The sequence below is a fragment of the Trifolium pratense genome, linkage group LG2, assembly GCF_020283565.1.
Source record: "Trifolium pratense cultivar HEN17-A07 linkage group LG2, ARS_RC_1.1, whole genome shotgun sequence".
NCBI lineage: Eukaryota > Viridiplantae > Streptophyta > Magnoliopsida > Fabales > Fabaceae > Trifolium > Trifolium pratense.
The window spans coordinates 13,331,615-13,350,720 of NC_060060.1; the positions used below are offsets into that span (position 1 = coordinate 13,331,615).

Genomic DNA, 19,106 nt, shown 5'->3' on the forward strand with positions numbered 1-19,106 from the left:
CATTACCCATAAACAGAAGAACCTTAACAAGGGTTTTGTTTGACTTTCTTGTTCCATCTCAAAAAACTGAACTTCTCCATCATCACCATGGCAGCCACACACCAAAACCTTCTCTATCACTCTAGTTCCATTCCCAAAGCCTTCAATCACTCATTCAACAAAAACCCATTACCCCAAAACCTCATTCTCCCCTTCAAATCCAACCCCACCATCATCAAATCACGTGTTCTAAGAGCAGTTTTATCCCAAAACACACCCAAAACCTCACTAGAAACAACCAAGAACACTCATTTTCAGCATTGTTTCAGTAAATCTGAAGATGGGTATTTGTATTGTGAGGGTATTAAAGTGGATGAGATTATGGAATCTGTTGAAAAAAGACCTTTTTATTTGTATAGTAAGCCACAGATTACTAGAAATGTTGAAGCTTATAAAGATGCATTGGAAGGGTTAACATCTATTATTGGTTATGCTATTAAGGCTAATAATAATTATAAGATTTTGGAGCATTTGAGAAATTTGGGTTGTGGTGCTGTTCTTGTTAGTGGAAATGAGCTTAAACTTGCTCTTCGTGCTGGATTTGATCCTACAAGGTTGGTTGAGTTTTATCAAATGTGATTTTGAGTTAACTTGATTTTGTAAAATTTGTTAAATGTTGTTTGGTTAAGCTTTTGATAAACATGATTTTGATTAGAATGAACCATGAAGAGAATTATTTATGGTTGGATATTTTTATTGTGAAAGCAAGTTTGATATATATATTGTAGTGTAAATGTTTCAATATATGGAAATCACGTTTGTCTAACACCGGGACACGCCTAATCTGAGGAGTGTTTGTGCTTCATGGATAGTTACTTTATTGTTTGGCAATTTATCATCAGTTATACTTTTCTGTTGTTGAAAATTTGAGATTCTTAGTGTATTTTTGGGTCATTATATTAATGAATAGGTGTATCTTTAATGGAAATGGAAAAATCTTGGAGGATTTGGTCTTGGCTGCCGAAGCAGGTGTGTTTGTCAACATTGACAGTGAGTTTGACTTGGAAAACATTGTGGCGGCGGCAAGAATTGCTGGAAAGAGGGTCAATGTTTTACTTCGGATTAATCCTGATGTTGATCCGCAGGTATATTTGTTGCTAGTTTTTTTTTCCTACTTATTGGTGGTAAATGATAAGCAATTGTAGTTGTAGAAAGAGAAAATAAGTTTCCGAAAGCCAAAATAAACATTTGATCTTTTAACAAACTGTTCAGAAAGAAAGGTTATCGAGATTGATTATCAATAGCTCTTTTTAGTGGGAAGAGGCAGAAATAAGTTTTAAGCCTAGAAGAAAATGAAGATTTTTTATGACTAAGACATTCATCTAAGTTCTGTTTTACACATCTCTCAGACCAAACAACAGTTCGTACTTTTAACTATCTACAACATTCAAAATCAATGGCATTTTTTATTTATTCTTATGATATTTTCTCAACCTCATCAGTTACAGTGATTTCCCTCCCGATTTCTGTATTTTCCTTCATCACAAAGTCTTTGTTTTTATGTTTGTATTTGATTGTTTTGTGCACACCATCACTATAATCGATGAATACATATGTATGTATAGCTCTCATTGGCATGTTTAATGTTTTGGTGTATAAGTTTATTGTTATAAAAATATCTAAAAGTTTTAATCTTTGTTATCCTTAGGTCCATCCTTATGTTGCCACCGGAAATAAGAACTCTAAATTTGGCATTAGAAATGAGAAGCTGCAGTGGTTTTTAGATGCTGTGAAGGAGCACCCTGTTGAGCTAAAGCTTGTAGGAGCCCATTGTCATCTTGGATCAACCATTACCAAGGTTATCCAATAAAGTCTTTTATTATGTATTTATGCTTTGATAGGTCAATTTACACAGTTGATGCTGATTCTTAATCTTCGTTGTAATATAAGTGTTGACATGGTTGTTGCTTGCTATTTTACCCTCCTTCCCAGGTAGATATTTTCAGGGATGCAGCCACTATTATGGTCAACTACATTGACGAAATTCGTGCTCAGGGTTTTGAAGTTGATTATTTAAATATTGGTGGTGGACTTGGCATCGATTATTATCATGCTGGTGCTGTCCTTCCTAAACCCAGAGACCTAATTGATACTGTGAGGACTCTATTCTATATAACACGCTCTCTTTTCGTATTATATGTGATTAAGTTAGTAATTCCTTATAAGATAAGGAATACCACTGATAAATGGGCACTCTTAGTATTTTAATATTATATTGTTACAGTACTCAGGGCCTTACGGAACTTAGCCAGTGGTATTCCTTATTCTTATATATATATTTTACAATACTCGGGGCCTTTCGCCTAAAGTAGATTAATTTATTGGTGATGAATCTTAAGTTTCTGACTTAACTCCACCACACAAAATGATGTAATGTATGGATTGTCTAGGTTTTATAAGCTCTTTTTAAGCCTTGTATCTTGTATGGAATTTGGATTTTTTTTGTTTTCTAATATCCTGTGTCGTGCCCAAAACCATTGGGCATGATGCGTGTTTAATATGATTAAACCCATAATATATCTAGAATAAGCTTTGATACCATCTTTGGCTTTGAACATGATTCCCCTCACAAAACTGGCTTGTGTGTTGTTGTTTGCCTAGGATTTATAAGCCCTATTTAGCCTTATCTCAAGCCATTGCGGGACTTGAACTTTTCCCCACAATGAAAGACACAACAGTGCAAAGGACAGAATCACATCACATATAAATTATCAAACGTCTGTCATCAATTGTGATGTAGTAGTTGTCTGCTTTGCGGTGGATAAAAGTTTTTTATGCATGTTGAGTTTCCTTATAAATTAATTATAAAACTTTTCACTTGTGGTAAATGGCTGACAAAGGAGGTCCTGGAAGCCTCATGTGGAGGGGGAGGGGAAAGGGGATATTGTGCTTGGCCAATTTTGAACTCATACAGATGTTACATGTCCAACGGCTCTAACTACCATGTAATCTAAAGGAAATGAATAAATGTAGTATTTATTTGAGTTTTAGTGTATCCTACGAAAGTTGCTTCATATGTGTGTTTGCATATATTATAAATCGTAGCAGAAGAGCGGCTTCTTTTTATCTGCCATTTAATATCACACAATTAGACCTGTTCTTGTTTTATTGTACCTTTCACACTGTCTTTCTTAATTTAATATTTTTGCTTTCACGGTTGGAGTAGGTACGGGAGCTTGTTCTTTCCCGTGGTCTTAAACTCATCATTGAACCAGGGAGATCACTTATAGCAAACACCTGTTGCTTGGTTAACCGGGTGACAGGTGTCAAAACTAATGGCTCTAAAAACTTCATTGTCATTGATGGAAGTATGGCTGAACTTATCCGTCCAAGTCTTTATGATGCTTATCAGGTATTTGTTCTAGTACCTGTTGGTCTATTTTGTCTTGTCATTTAAAAGCATTGATAAGGATTATGTTGAATTATTAAGGATTATAGTCGTAGACCCCTTACGTGATGCTAATGCTACACTAATGCGCTTCGTTTGTGCCAGTTTTCTTTTCAGTGAATGTTTTAATGTTATCTTATTTTTTCTGCAGCATATAGAGCTGGTTTCTCCTGCCCCAGCAAATGCTGAGATAGCAACTTTTGATGTAGTCGGCCCTGTCTGCGAGTCTGCAGATTTCTTAGGAAAAGGAAGAGAACTTCCAACTCCTGCCAAGGTACTATAATGTATTGATATTATTATATTTAAATAGTTGTTTAAATAATATACTTGCATAACTATGATGATGATGACAATATTGTCAAATAGCGGCTATAGCATAGAGAAATTTAAACAAATTGCCAATGTTCCACAATATGCTATTTTTTGTGATCTGCAGTTGACACCGTTGGATAATGATGGCAATAATGTAAACTTGTTCGAAGTTATACTAATCTGAGTTTTACTTGCAGGGTACTGGTCTAGTTGTTCATGATGCTGGTGCTTATTGCATGAGTATGGCATCCACTTACAATCTAAAGATGCGACCTCCCGAGTATTGGGTATGGATCACCCTTTCTTCATTTGCTAATTTAGTTAGACAGGCTCTCCTCTTTGAGAGAAAAAAAAAAAACTCATTTCATAATCATTTATGAAAACTAATGTATTGATAGCAAAACTATTTTGAAAGGAGGGGTCCCCTTTAATAGCTTTTCTTAGGTCTTGAGTAAAATAATCTGATTGAGACAATAAACAAAAAATATGGCCTTTTTACACACTTAAGGCCTAATTGGATTGACTTATTTAGGCTTATCCACTGTCACAAGTACTTGTGAAACTGTTTGAGAGAGCTTATGGAAACAGCGTATCACAACATGCCTATTAACTGTTTTTAGTTTATTTCCATAAGCTCTCAAGATTGCTTATTATAAAACAGCTTATAGCTTATATGAAAACAATTTGATTTGATTTTATTGTTTGTTTTAGAAAGAAAAATGTTTACGCTATAAGCACTTAAGTTGTTTATTCAAATAGAACCTTGGAAATCATAATATTGATTAGCTATTTTTTGTTTACAATTATATGATGAGAATTACACCTTTCTTCATAAAATCCCATTGAAGTTTTAAGTCGGCACTCTTTTAAACACCGTCCTATTGTGAACCGTTGCTTGAAAAAACACAATTTCAACTTCATCTATGATTTGTCTCGAATAATGATATCTTATCTTGTAATATATTTCAGGTTGAAAACGACGGATCATTGAGCAAAATCAGACACGGTGAAACATTCGAGGACCACATGCGGTTCTTTGAGGGGCTTTGAACTGATAACTTATATTTTCTTACTCAAACGAAAGCTCGAGATTTGTTGTATTGGGGTTTGGATCTTTCCTTGTTCACGTACGCGATAATTTGGGTTTGATTCTAATGCATACTCTTGAAGGGAAAGCAGAATAAAAGAGAATTCAGTTAAGATGTAACACATCATTAAATTTAAATTTCCCCTTTCTAGTTTCAGTTAAGCAAATGTTTGTTTTTGCAGCTATCACATATCACAACATATTCACATGTAATGTGGAGCTTTTGTATGGTGGTTGTATACATTTGATAATGACTGAAAACCAATTTGACAATTTAGATTCATGTAAACTCTTTTATAAGGTTGAATTTATGTTGTAGCTTCATAAAACCTTACACCTCTTGTTGTTGCCTTCATTTCTACCGTTAATGTTTTTTTTTTTGGTACAATTTCTACCGTTAATGTTATTTGTTCCTAATATTAACCTTTGCTAAGGTCTAGTGACTAGTGAGTGAATATAGTATATATTTTTCATTACAATTTTAAGAACAAATAATACATGGTGAAAGATGGTAAAAAATAAATTGAATGTTGTTATGAACTATTCCTAGAGAATAACAAGAATAGAGAAGAAGATATGAAGGAGAGAAAGAGAAAAGAGAATAGACTCTTGTATTGTTCTATTCAAGGTGTGTGATACATTGTAACAAAGGGGTCCTATTTATATGACACAATTAGGGGACAAAAAAACCTACACAATAATGGACATTCATTACATATTATTCATAACACTTTGCATTTACTTGCATGAATATTATTTTAAAGTTGCTCAAAAGAGAGTCTCCAACCAGGGACCTACCTACACCGGTCGCGTGTGTAAAAGCAGACTTTGACTTGTTCTTCAGAGTAGTACTTGTGAATCTTAAACCAAAACATCAATTATCTTATCACTCTTACAACAATTTATGACTAATTCTCTATTTTTTTTACCTTAAAAGATAAAATTGTGATAACCAACAAAAACAAATTAAACTTAAATAAACACTGCATTATCTTTCTTTCTTTTTTTTTCTTCCAATAGAAACTAAATCATATGTAGATTTGAAAAAGAGAATCAAATCCCTATAAATATTCTTACAATATTATAACAATAAATAAAATAATTCATTAATACTTTTTTTATTTATTTATTCATTCAAAAATTTTGAAAAGTACATAAAAAAATTGGTTACAAGATAGAAAATTTAACGAAACAAAAACAAAAGAAAAAATTAATCTCAAATAAAAGTAACTCAAAACATAGGAAATTAGACAAAGTTAGCTTCCATCTATGCCAAAGCCCATGTTAAAAACAAGATTAAAAGTTTTTTCTTTTTACGATCACAAGATTAAAAGTTGTGACAAAAAATATTTGATAGTAATTTATACAGTATTATATAAAAATATATTTATGGGATCGAAAGATTATTTAAAAATATAAATCAAATCAATGATTGTTTGACACGTAAACGAATCATATCCTTGATACATTGGATAATCAAAAAGTCTCCAACAAATAGATTACGAATAAAAAAAATAACCAGCTATAAATACTCTCACCCCTTAATATTTTTCTTCATTCACAACTTGAAGCTCTTAATTTCTAACTGAGAAAAGGAGAAAAATTAGGGTTTGGGATTTCACACCGTTCCTAAAATCTTCACCATGTCTTCAACCAGAAAGATCACTTTGAAGAGTTCCGACGGCGAGGCTTTCGAGGTCGATGAAGCGGTTGCGTTGGAGTCACAGACGATTAAGCATATGATCGAAGATGACTGTGCCGACAGTGGAATTCCTCTTCCTAACGTCACAAGCAAGATCTTAGCTAAGGTGATTGAGTACTGTAAGAAACATGTTGAGGCTGTTAGTTCTGATGAGAAACCTTCTGATGATGATCTTAAAGCTTGGGATGTTGATTTTGTTAAGGTTGACCAGGCTACGCTGTTTGATCTTATTTTGGTGAGTTTTAATTTTGATTGTTGTTTCTTAGTTTGGATCTAATTGTTGATATATTGATTTTGATGTTGTTGTGTTGGTTGATTGATGATTTGATTTGGGGGTGGATTAGGGTTTCTTTGACCTGAATTTGTGAATTTTATATTCTTTGTTTGATAGTTTTTATTGTGATTAGTCCCAAGAGATCTGGGTTATTGTTGAGAAAATCTAGTAGATTTTGAAAAAACTTCAATTCAATGTGTAGGTTCTTTGAAGTTTCAGGAGCCAAATTAGGCCTATTAAGATTGTACAACTCACAAAAGCCTCTCTAATTGCTGTTGCATTTTACATTTTCTCATGTTTGCATTACTGAAAATCGACGATGTTAAGTGTTTTCTGATTATGAAATTGAACAAATACTGTGAGCTTATCTGTTTCAACTCACAATCCCTCTCTGATTGTTATTGCAGCTTATATTCCCTCAAGTTCTCATTACTTCTGCAGTGTTTTATGTTTATTTAGCTTGATAAAGCCGTTCATATTTGCTTATTGGTTTGACATTTTTTCATTTGTAGGCTGCAAATTACTTGAACATCAAGAGTCTGCTGGATCTTACCTGCCAGACAGTAGCTGACATGATCAAGGGGAAGACACCGGAGGAAATCCGCAAGACCTTTAACATTAAGAATGACTTCAGTCCAGAGGAGGAGGAGGAAGTTCGTAGGGAAAATCAATGGGCATTTGAATGATGCTCTTGAAAGATCAAAAAGAAGAATTGCATTGTGGGTTTATGGCTTATGTTTGTTTTATTCACTAAATATCCACAATGTAGATTTATCTATGCTATATGCAATGTACTTGTTTATCTTTTGGATCTCTTGTGCTGTGTGTTAACTATATTCACTGAACAGCTTTATTTTACTTCATGAACTTAAGTGCAGTCTGAAATGTAAGTAATAGTAGTTGTTTATCTATGATGTTTGATGAGCAAGTGCGTTGGTTTGGTATATGGAGGGTTATTAAATTCAACCATTGTCCTAATTTTTTCCAAGATACATTACCCCTCAACAAGGTGTTTTCTGTGACTGATAATTGTCGTGATCTCACTTTTTGCTCTCTGGCTTTCGTTTAATAAATGATTTTTTTGACTTTTAATTAACCATCTTAGATTTGAGTTTGATAAAAAAAACAGATGTCATATTTTTTATCATAAGTGTGAACGACTATACCTATTTGGAGATGAAATTTCTTGTCCCAATTGGTTTTTACTTAAATGTATTAACACTGAGAATTGTTTCATGTGCCAACTAACCTTATCATGTAGAGACATGATATTGGCCGGAGATTAAGACTTTTCTTAAAAAGAAAGAAAGATAAGATTGAGATTTTTATCTCTACCCTCACATAACAGCACCAATATGTACTCCTGGGTTTATTTAGGTCAAATTACACTCATCTCGCTTGAATTCTACTTAAACATCATTAACAACACCCTCTCAATTTTAAAAATTCACTCACCTTCCTTCATTTTAACACCGTTGAAGTGTGGTTAGTGACAATTCAACATAAACAACGAATGCTATTTTAAAATAATTTGGTTGAACACTGTATCCTGCACTAGATTTGATATCAATTTTAATAGATGGTGTATTAGGATGAAATTGGTCCTGGAGATGTTAACCAACCTTAATTTTTGTGTCATTTGTTTTGTAATCCAGTTCAGGTTTAGTCTCAACAAGTATAGGGATTGTGCTACAATTAAACATGTTATAGGGGTTGGTTTGTAATGAATTGGAGACGCATAACTCATATAGACTCCGTTTAAATTAGCTTATTTTTAAGCTTACGCAAAATAACTTATGCAAATAAATAAGGTTTTATGTTAATTTATAAGTTCTTACTAACGAAAATTGTATTTTTATAATCTATTTTATTATAAACTACCTTGTCAAGCCTATAATAATACATAAAAAATTATTTATTTGCATAAGTTATTTTGCATAAGCTAAAAAATAAACAAATTCAAATGGTGGCAGTCATATGTACTGAATACTGATTGCATATTGCTACATGCTTAGCGTGGTAAGGGAATTGTGAGATTTCTTTTGCGTTCTTCTAACAGGGGGTTAATGGTGTTAACTTCGTGGGGAAGGAGATTGCCATTTCAATGCAAAAAGCCAAAAATACGAGAGAACAGAATAGTGTCAATCTAATAACTGAAGGGGGAGTTTGTGATGTTTAGGCATAATTTATGGAAGTTGAGTGTAATTTTTCATTTATTTTTATAAGCATATTTTAAATTCAACTCTATTTTATATATAAAAAAAATAAAAAAAATCAAGTCTACCTTTATAAATAAATAAATAAATTCAACTATAAGAATATCCTTTTTCTTTACCATTCGTTAATTGGTCCAGACTCAGTGATGACTGACGCCAGACTTGGTAGGAAGGATCACGGTTCGATCCTCCACAACTGCGATCGAGAGGGGGATGAAACCACTTGATACCAGAATTAACATTTAAGTCAGATTAGGGGATCTAGTGAACCGGATAATGGTGGTGAAAAAAAAAAAAATCCTCTTTCTTCTTCGTTACTACCAATATCATCTTCCAAATTTAACTAATATTTAATATTTGTTCAAAAAATCTATTTAATATTTACATTCAAATTCTGTCCAAAAAATACATATATATTTACATTCATGTCGTGGTAATTCTGAAGTGAGTTAAGTCTCACATTGTTTAGAAAAAACTGTTAGGAAGCTCTTTTGGGCCTAGATTGATTGGGCTTGGCCCAACATTGTAAGCCTATATAAGGCAACCTTTGTTAATGAATAAAGAATGGATCATTGATTACCTAACAAGTGGTATCAGCTAAGCCTTGATCCAAGACCTTCATTTTTTTTCCCGCGCGTGCGCCAACCGTTTTTCAACGAAAACTGCAGTTTTCCGGTGTCTGTTACGGCGGTTTGTTAGGAAGTTACGGTGGTTGTTAACCGTTTTCTTCATCTTTTTTTGCTCGCATTCATCATCATTCAGCTCATTCCTTTCATTCACTTTGAATCACGATGACAGAAAACTCCAATTTTGCTCAACCATCCATCCCTAAGTTCGATGGTTATTATGAACATTGGGCTATGCTTATGGAGAATCTTCTCCGATCGAAGGAATACTGGACAATGATTGAACATGGAGTTCTTGCAGCTCCGGTGAATGCGACAGTGGAACAGCAACGGCTTGCAGATGCAAGCAAGCTTTTGGATTTGAAGGTAAAGAACTATCTTTTCCAATCTATTGATTGAACAATTTTGGAAACCATATTGGAACGTGACACTGCAAAGAACATTTGGGATGCAATGAGACGCAAGTATCAAGGTTCAAACAAGGTGAAACGTGCGCAATTGCAATCCCTAAGACGTGAATTTGAGATTCTTGAGATGGAAGAAACTGAATCTGTCATTGAATTCTTTGCAACAACTCTCAAGATTGCAAATAACATGACTGCACATGGTGAAAGAATGGAGCAAGTGACAGTTGTTGAAAAGATTCTCAGATCAATGACTGAGAAATTCAACTATGTAGTGTGCTCAATCACTGAATCCAATGATGTAACTACTATGTCCATAGATGAGTTACAAAGCAGCCTCCTTGTTCATGAGAAACTTATGAAAGGAAAGAAGCCTCATGGTGTCACAGTTGGAGAGGAGCAAGCTCTCAAGGTATCCAATGCTGGTAGAGGGAGAGGTCGTGGTTCTTCCTCAAGAGGGAGAGGGAGAAGAAACATGAGTAAAGAACATGTAGAATGCTTTAAGTGTCACAAATTAGGACACTACAAGAATGAATGTCCTGATTGGGATACAAATGCAAACTATGCTGAGTTTGGTAGCAAAGAAGAAATGTTGCTGATGGCCTTTTCTGGTATGAACACTGACTGCAAGCATGTGGCTTGGTATCTTGATAGTGGCTGCAGCAATCACATGGTTGGCAACAAAGATTGGCTGTTTGAATTTGATGAAAGCTTCAGAGAATCAGTGAAGCTAGGGAATGACTCAAAGATGGCTGTAATGGCCAAAGGTAATGTGAAATTGGATATGGAAGGAAAAATAATAGTGATTACTGATGTGTATTACTTGCCTGGCTTAAGCAATAATCTGCTTAGTATAGGGCAACTACAGCAGAAGAGTATCACTATTATCTTTAAAAACAATATGTGTCAATTGTTTCATGAAGAGAAGGGATTGATCATTAGCACAACTATGACTGCAAATAGAATGTACATTATCTATGCACCTGTGATAATTCCAAATTGTCTGCAATTAACAAAAGATGAAGAAACTGATCTATGGCACAATAGATATGCACATCTCAGCCTTAGAGGGTTGAAAGTATTGACTGGAAAGAATATGGTTAGAGGTTTGCCTGAATTGAAGGATAGTGAAGAGAAGTGTGGAGATTGCTTGTCAGGGAAGCAACACAGAGATAGTATTCCAAAACAGGCAAATTGGAGAGCTTCTGAAAAATTAGAACTTGTACATTCAGATATCTGTGGTCCCTTAAACCCTAAGTCCAATGGAGGGAACAGGTATTTTATCACTTTCACTGATGATCTTACTAGAAAAACTTGGACTTACTTTATGCAAGAAAAATCTTCTGCATTTGAACTGTTTAAAAGGTTTAAATACCTAGTTGAAAAGGAATCTGGATGCTTGATTAAGTGTCTTAGAACTGATAGGGGTGGTGAATTCACATCTGCTATGTTCAATGATTTCTGTAGTTCTCAGGGTATAAAGAGACAATTGACAGCTGCTTATACTCCACAACAAAATGGAGTTTCAGAAAGGAAAAATAGAACACTATTAAATATGGTGAGAAGTATGTTATCTTGTAGAGAAGTACCTAAAAGATTCTGGCCAGAAGCAGTCAATTGGGCCACTCATGTCATGAACAGGTGTCCTACTTTTGCTGTGAAAAACATCACACCAGAAGAAGCATGGAGTGGACACAAACCATCAGTGAAGTACTTCAGAATATTTGGGTGTGTGGCTCATGTGCACATTCCAGATACTCAGAAAAAGAAGCTGGACAGAAAGAGCATCAGATGTATTCATCTTGGTGTTAGTGAAGAGTCCAAGGCCTACAAGCTCTATAATCCAAAAGAAAAGAAGATCATTGTCAGTAGGGATGTGGTGTTTGAAGAAAATAAAAGTTGGGATTGGGATAAAAAAGCTGAAAGTTCAAAGAATGTGCAGTATGGAAGTGATAATGATGATGATAATGATGATATTGCAGCAGGCAATGAAGGTGTCAATCATGATGAAGCTGACATTGACAATGAAAATGTCAATGGCAATCATGACAATGACATGGACTTAGAGAATACTAGTGATGAATCACTTTCACCCAGACAAAGAAGACCTCCAGGATATCTCAGTGATTATGTGACTAGAACAGAAGAGTTGGATAACATTGATCAATTACAAAACCTTGCAATAGCTATGTTCAGCACAAATGAAGATCCAGAAACTTATGAAGAGGCAGCAAAATTGAAAGTTTGGAGAGAAGCAATGGAATCAGAAAATCAGCTCAATTGAATCAAATGATACTTGGGAGTTGACCACTCTTCCTCAGGGAACAAAAGCAATTGGTGTTAAGTGGATATTCAAAACCAAATTTAATGAAAATGGCAAGATAGAGAAGCACAAAGCCAGACTGGTAGCAAAGGGATATTCACAAAAACATGGTGTTGATTATGGTGAAGTGTATGCACCTGTTGCAAGATGGGACACTATAAGAACAATTCTTTGCTTAGCTGCTTATGAAAAATGGCATGTGCTGCAACTTGATGTCAAGAGTGCTTTCCTTCATGGTGAGCTAATGGAGGATGTGTATGTAATGCAGCCACTGGGATATCAGAGAGGAAAGAGTGATGAAGTATACAAGCTCAAAAAGGCCCTATATGGTTTAAAGCAAGCTCCCAGAGCTTGGTATAGTAAAATAGAATCCCACTTCATGACAGAAAAGTTTGAGAAATGCACTCATGAAGCTACCTTGTTTGTCAAGCAAGGCAGTAATCAGAAAATTTTGATTGTTAGCATATATGTGGATGATCTTATCTACACTGGTAATGATGTTTTGATGATGGATGAATTCAAAGCATCAATGAAAGAGAAATTTGCAATGACAGACCTTGGAAAAATGAAGTATTTCTTAGGAGTTGAAGTAAGTCAAAGTGAACAAGGAATCTTCATTTATCAGCACAAGTATAGTGCTGAAATTCTAAAAAGGTTTGGAATGATGGACTGCAACAAAGTATGTAGCCCAATTGTCACTGGATGCAAGCTAGTGAAGGATGAAAATGGGAAAGCTACTAATGCTACTACATATAAGCAGATGATTGGGTGCTTGATGTATCTACTAGCCACTAGACCAGACATGACTTTTGCAGTGTGTTTGGCTGCTAGATACATGGAAAGACCTACTGAAATGCATGTTGCAGTGGTGAAACGAATAATGAGATATTTGAAAGGAACAATGAAGTTTGGCATTTTGTACAAATGCAAGAGCAGCACTGGGTTGACTCTGCAAGGTTGGAGTGATTCAGATTATGCTGGAGATCATGATGATAGGAAAATCACCTCTGGTTATGTGTTTACATTAGGGGAAAGTGCAGTTTGATGGTCTTCAAAGAAGCAACCTATAGTCTCTCTATCAACAACTGAGGCTGAGTATGTAGCTGCAGCTTCATGTGCTTGTCAATGTTTGTGGTTAAAGAATGTATTGGATTACTTGCACATTAAGCAAGTTGGCAGCATCACTATTAACTGTGATAATAGTTCCACTATCAAATTGTCTAAAAATCCTATTATGCATGGAAGGAGTAAACACATTGATGTGAGGTTCCACTTTCTGAGGGATCTAAGCAAAGATGGAGTAATTGAATTGAAATTCTGCAAGTCACAGGAGCAGCTGGCAGATATCATGACCAAACCCCTCAAGCTTGATAGTTTTTGCAAATTAAGGGAGGGAATTGGAATGTGTGAACTTAAAAAATGACTGCAAGTGTGGAAATGAGGATTTATGTGAATTAATGTGGCGTGTATGTGTTGGTTTTCAGCTGGATTGCAACTGATTTTATGTGTGCTGGGAGTGCTTGTTTTGCTTGACTGTGTTGGCTTGCAGCCGGGTTCGCTTGCTTGGCCTGTTATTTGCACTGCTTGTGCTCATAGGCGCGCCTGCAACCTGTGCCTGCAACTTGTGTCAAGCCTGCAAGTTTTGACTGCAACTTAGTCCTTGTGTTGTGTGTCTTTCTTTTGCTGTTTGTGTTCATGTTTTTGCCTGTATTGTTAGAAGTTTTTTTTGTAAAGGTTTAAGTTGATCAAGTTTGTAATGATCAGCTTAAGGGAGGGTATGTTAGGAAGCTCTTTTGGGCCTAGATTGATTGGGCTTGGCCCAACATTGTAAGCCTATATAAGGCAACCTTTGTTAATGAATAAAGAATGGATCATTGATTACCTAACAAAAATGAGATCGGACAATTTATATATGAGATAACCCACAAACCTAATGTCTTAAACAAGGTTGACCCGCACCCGTGTGGCAAGTGTGGGACGACATTGAGGCTCAAAATTTCCAGACCTCCAAATTTTGAGACCTATAATAATAGTTTATATTTATAATATTCATAAATTATGAAATGTGTATCAATAGATTAGTGGTTGTCTGGTCTTGCGAGCTTAACTCAGTCGGTAGAAACATCACATTTTATATGCATGGGTCGGAGTTCGAACAACGGACACCCCACTTATCCACTTTAAGGGTGAAATTTCTAACCACTTGGCTACCTAAAAAAAAAAAATAGTGGCTGCCTTAATATTTTTGATACAAGGTCCTTAGTTCAAATCTTCTACAATGTCTTTTTTTTTTCTTTTTTTCTTTTCATTATTTTTGTTCTAGTCATTTTAATCATTGATCATGATGTTTTGACTAAAAGTAAAATACATCAATCATTCAATAAATCTAAAAAGGAAAAAATTTCTTATATAAGATACTAGAGGGAGATGGAGTAATAGTTTATTTAATAAATGGTTAGTTATAATATGCGTCATATTTTTCTTTAGAAAACGCTATTACGTGTCTTCAGGGGCATTAATGAATGAAATTTATTTATTTTTTAAATTATTGACTCAATTTCTTAAAAATTTAAATATTAAATTTTGCAAGTACTATTTTTGAGATCCTCAACATGTTTATAGGGAACACCTTTTTTCTGGTAATGCAAATATATTATATGCGCGTAATAGCGAAAATTAATCCATTTAAAGTAACTGAGATTTATTTACGGATTGACATCTCTCAACAATTATTTTTTCATACCCAACATTCGAGAATATAACCCCAAAACGAAATAGTTGAAGAATTCAAATATTTACTACTTATGAGTTATGTCACACTTTTTTTTTAAGGAACTTATGTCACACTTTGTTAGTTAGGAAACACATATTTGCATGGCCCTTTTCTTTATTACGTCATACATATGTAATATAACATAGGATGAGAGTTTCCTTCGTAAAAAAAAAAACATCGGATGAGGATTGTACTCATCCATCTTTATTCTACTTTTTAATAATTAAAATTGCAAATGGTAAAAAAAATTAAGGGTTGAAATTTTACTCGAAAAAAAATGTCACCAAGAGAATCTCTTAACTATAACACAAGATGTGCATTAATAGTTTATTCATTAAGTATAACAAACAACCATTATAATTCAAAGGGTTTGATTTAGTGGTAAAATAATATGTTTTGAATTTAGGATGTCAGTGTTTCTCTATCTTATTCTAAAGCATCATTCTTCATCCTAAATTTTTCTTATAAAAAAATCATCCTATATGCATCTAACTAAGTTGTGATTGTCAACTCCCAAAAAAGTTTTCCTTTAAAAAAGAAGATAAACTCCCAAAAAAGTTTACTAGTTAACTTAAATTATTTTTTAAAAATAAATAAAGATAAATTTTTCTATTAGATATTAAAAAAAGGATCCTTTTTATTAAAAAGGTTAACAAAAGAGATAAAAGAATGTTAAAAAAATAAGATAAATATTTAGTTAAAAAATAAATATCAATCAATACTTAGTTTTTTTTTTAAGGATCATTCAATTATTATATTTCCGAGGATGAAAATACACATACCGATAACAATTTTTTTTTTTTTTTTTGGTATAGCGATAACAAATCTTTTTAGTCACCCAAAAAAAAAATAACAAATCTTTTTAGTCACCCAAAATAAAAATAACAAATCTTTTTCTTTAAAAAATATACAAATCTTTTAAAATTCCCAAATTAAAAAAACAAATCTCTCCACGTAAGAGGCTATAGCACCACTATAAATAAACAATCCACGCCCATTGTTTATTCACAATTTAGAAAACAAAATCAAAGGTTAGGGTTTTCATCTTTCCAAAAGGGAAAATTCAACTTCAAACTCCAAATCAAATTCCAATCACAATGTCTTCTGGCAAGAAAATCACTTTGAAGAGTTCCGATGGAGAGGCTTTTGAGATCGACGAAATTGTTGCTTTGGAATCGCAGACGATTAAGCATATGATTGAAGACGATTGCGCTGATAATGGAATTCCTCTTCCAAACGTCACCAGCAAGATCCTTGCAAAGGTGATCGAGTACTGCAAAAAGCATGTGGAGTCTGTGGGTTCTGATGAGAAACCTAACGACGAGGAACTTAAGGCTTGGGATGCGGATTTCGTTAAGGTGGATCAGGCTACGCTTTTCGATCTAATCTTGGTGAGTTTTTTGTTATGGTTTTTTTTTCGTAGTTTTGATTTGGTTTTGTTGAATCGTTTATTGGGATTTTTTAATTTTTGTTTGTTGGTTAATTTTTGAGTTTCAAGATTAGGTTTTTGTTGAATAGTTTGATTATGATTTTGTGGGTTTATATACAAAGATGATGTTGGGTTTTCAATTTGTGTTGATGGGTAATCTATGCGGTTCAAGATTAGTTTTTTTTCCTGAATAGTGGATTATGATTTTGTGGGTTTATACAAGCATGATGTGGGGATTTTCAGTTTTGGTTTGTTGGGTAATGTTTGAGTTTCAAGATTAAGTCTTTGTTGAATAGTTGATTATGATTTTGTGGGTTTATACATTGATGATGTTGGGATTTTCAATTTGTTCCTTGATTCATCCATAGAGACCATGAATTCATCCATGTAGAGGTTTTTTTTTTCTTTCTATTTTGCTTGGTTATATTTGATTCTGATTTTGTGGGCTTATACTTATATGTTGGTATGTGTTTATTATGTATATATTGTAATTAATTGTTTAAAATTTTAAATTCTGATTTGATTTTTTGTTACTTTGTTCGTATTGGAATTCATGTAAGTTAGGGTTTTCTAGGGTTCTTTGAATTGTTGTTGTTGTTGTTTGAACGGATTTGGAATTCATGGCATTTAGGTTATTCTAGGGTTGTGGTGTGCATCTATTGGGCTATATGTGTATGGTCCCCTGCTGCTATTTGTTCTATGTTGTGTTGATTTTGTATTATGCATAACAAATTATTGGTTGTTAAACTATCAACCCTAGATACTCACTTTTGAGGAGTTAAATCCTTTGTTTTTGTATGTTTCTCTTATGTTTAGTTGGCTTTATTGTTTTGTTTATCAAAATATTTATTTCAATTATTTTGTTTGGTTGCAAAATCAAAAGCCGTGACCGACTATCAAGTTTATTAAGTTTTCGGGTTTTAAGTTTAAGGCTTTGTAACTTCATACTGACATGCGGTTTTTTGTTTGTAGGCTGCTAACTACTTGAACATTAAGAACCTGTTGGACCTTACCTGCCAAACTGTGGCTGACATGATCAAGGGGAAGACCCCAGAGGAGATCAGGAAGACCTTCAACATCAAGAATGACTTCTCTCCTGAGGAAGAAGAGGAAGTCCGTAGGGAAAACCAGTGGGCTTTTGAATGATTCTATTCTAACTTCTTACAATGTGTTGAAGATCTGTCATGTGGATTAATATTATGCTATGTTTTATTTTTCTAAGAACATCAAATTAGATCTATCTATCTATGCTTTTGTACTTGTTTATCTTTCGGGTTATATCTGTTGAATCCGGTCATGAATCTGGGTTACTGCTGTTCGTAGATTTAGTGGTACATTTTGAATTGTAAGTAATTGTTATTGATTATGATTGGCTGATGCGTTTCGTTTAGTATGATATGAGGCTTTTTGTGCTCAATATTTTCTACAGCTGCGTTGCAATATTTTCACTTATTATCAAAATCGTGTTTTATTTTTTAGGCAAATGCTAAATAGTGCCCTAGGGGCACTAGTTAAGAATTAAAATGTAGAAAGTTTATCTTGAGTTTTGTGTAGTCAACACATGAAAAGTTTAAATTTTGATTTTTTCAATACATAACTTCTCTTTTATTTCCTTTTTAGTTTCTTAACTAGTGCCCCGAGCAGGCACTAGTTAGCAAGATCCTTTTTATTCTACTTGATCTTTGAATTTTAAAGTAAGACTATTTCTGGAAAATTATTTTTATTTTATTCTACTTGATCTTTGAAGTTTAAAGTAAAAATGGTTCTGGTAAATTGTTATTAAAAATCGTGTATCTTTAGGAGATTTTCTACGTTGTGATAATTGCATTTGATGTTTTTTAGCACACCTTGTTTTTTTTTTTTGAAAACTTGGTATCCGGGGCCTCTCCATTTCCAATTCTTTCCATTTCCTCCATTATTATATAGTTTTGGGAATATAAATGCAAAAATGTGACATCAAGTGAGTCCAAATATCATTTATACACCCCAAAATATTTAAAAACTTTGGTAATGGAAGAAATGGAAAACATAAGAAATGGAGAGGATCTCAACTCCCGGTTTAGGACCACATCTTGTTTGTTTTTTTTTTTTTTTTTTTTTTTTTTAAAAAAAACTTGGTATCCGGTCTTAGGACCACCCTTTGTTTGTTTTAATATAATTTTTTTATTTTTTACAAAAATTAATAAGTTTTTAATTTATAATTTTTTGTAAATTTGACAATAAATTAAGTATACGTTTTTTTTTACAATAGATATACTTAAATTTTGCCTAATAGGTACTAGTACTTTGGTATATTGTTGATACAAAACGCTTTGTTTTCTCAAATAAAAATTCCTGTCCCTGATTTTCACAAATACTTCTTCTTAACGCATGCTAAGGTTTTAAGTGCATATATAAAATAAGTGCATTTTTCAAGGTAGGGTTACAAAAATTTTACTGAAGTTTTTCATATTAGATTTTGCAAATAATTAAAAAGAAACTTAAAAAGTGATACTTAAAAAGAAACCGAGGGAGTACTATAAAAAGAAGGTTT

At 33.6% G+C, this 19,106-nt stretch overlaps 3 protein-coding genes across 3 annotated transcripts; all 3 read left to right on the forward strand.

Annotated features, from left to right (window-relative positions):
- Window positions 1-5,099, forward strand: LOC123907978 (diaminopimelate decarboxylase 1, chloroplastic-like). The gene is made up of 8 exons (XM_045958462.1): window positions 1-593; window positions 950-1,124; window positions 1,688-1,837; window positions 1,972-2,133; window positions 3,206-3,391; window positions 3,579-3,701; window positions 3,937-4,026; window positions 4,709-5,099. The coding sequence occupies exons 1-8, from the start codon at window positions 88-90 to the stop codon at window positions 4,787-4,789; spliced, it is 1,473 nt and encodes a 490-aa protein (XP_045814418.1). The 5' UTR covers window positions 1-87; the 3' UTR covers window positions 4,790-5,099.
- A 1,224-nt stretch (window positions 5,100-6,323) lies between these two features.
- LOC123909440 (SKP1-like protein 1B) lies at window positions 6,324-7,730 on the forward strand. The gene is made up of 2 exons (XM_045960281.1): window positions 6,324-6,763; window positions 7,315-7,730. Exons 1-2 carry the CDS (start codon window positions 6,470-6,472, stop codon window positions 7,486-7,488), a joined length of 468 nt encoding a protein of 155 aa, XP_045816237.1. The 5' UTR covers window positions 6,324-6,469; the 3' UTR covers window positions 7,489-7,730.
- An 8,401-nt stretch (window positions 7,731-16,131) lies between these two features.
- LOC123909571 (SKP1-like protein 1A) lies at window positions 16,132-17,990 on the forward strand. Its single transcript, XM_045960430.1, has 2 exons — window positions 16,132-16,535; window positions 17,546-17,990. The coding sequence occupies exons 1-2, from the start codon at window positions 16,242-16,244 to the stop codon at window positions 17,717-17,719; spliced, it is 468 nt and encodes a 155-aa protein (XP_045816386.1). The 5' UTR covers window positions 16,132-16,241; the 3' UTR covers window positions 17,720-17,990.
- Window positions 17,991-19,106: the final 1,116 nt, after the last annotated feature.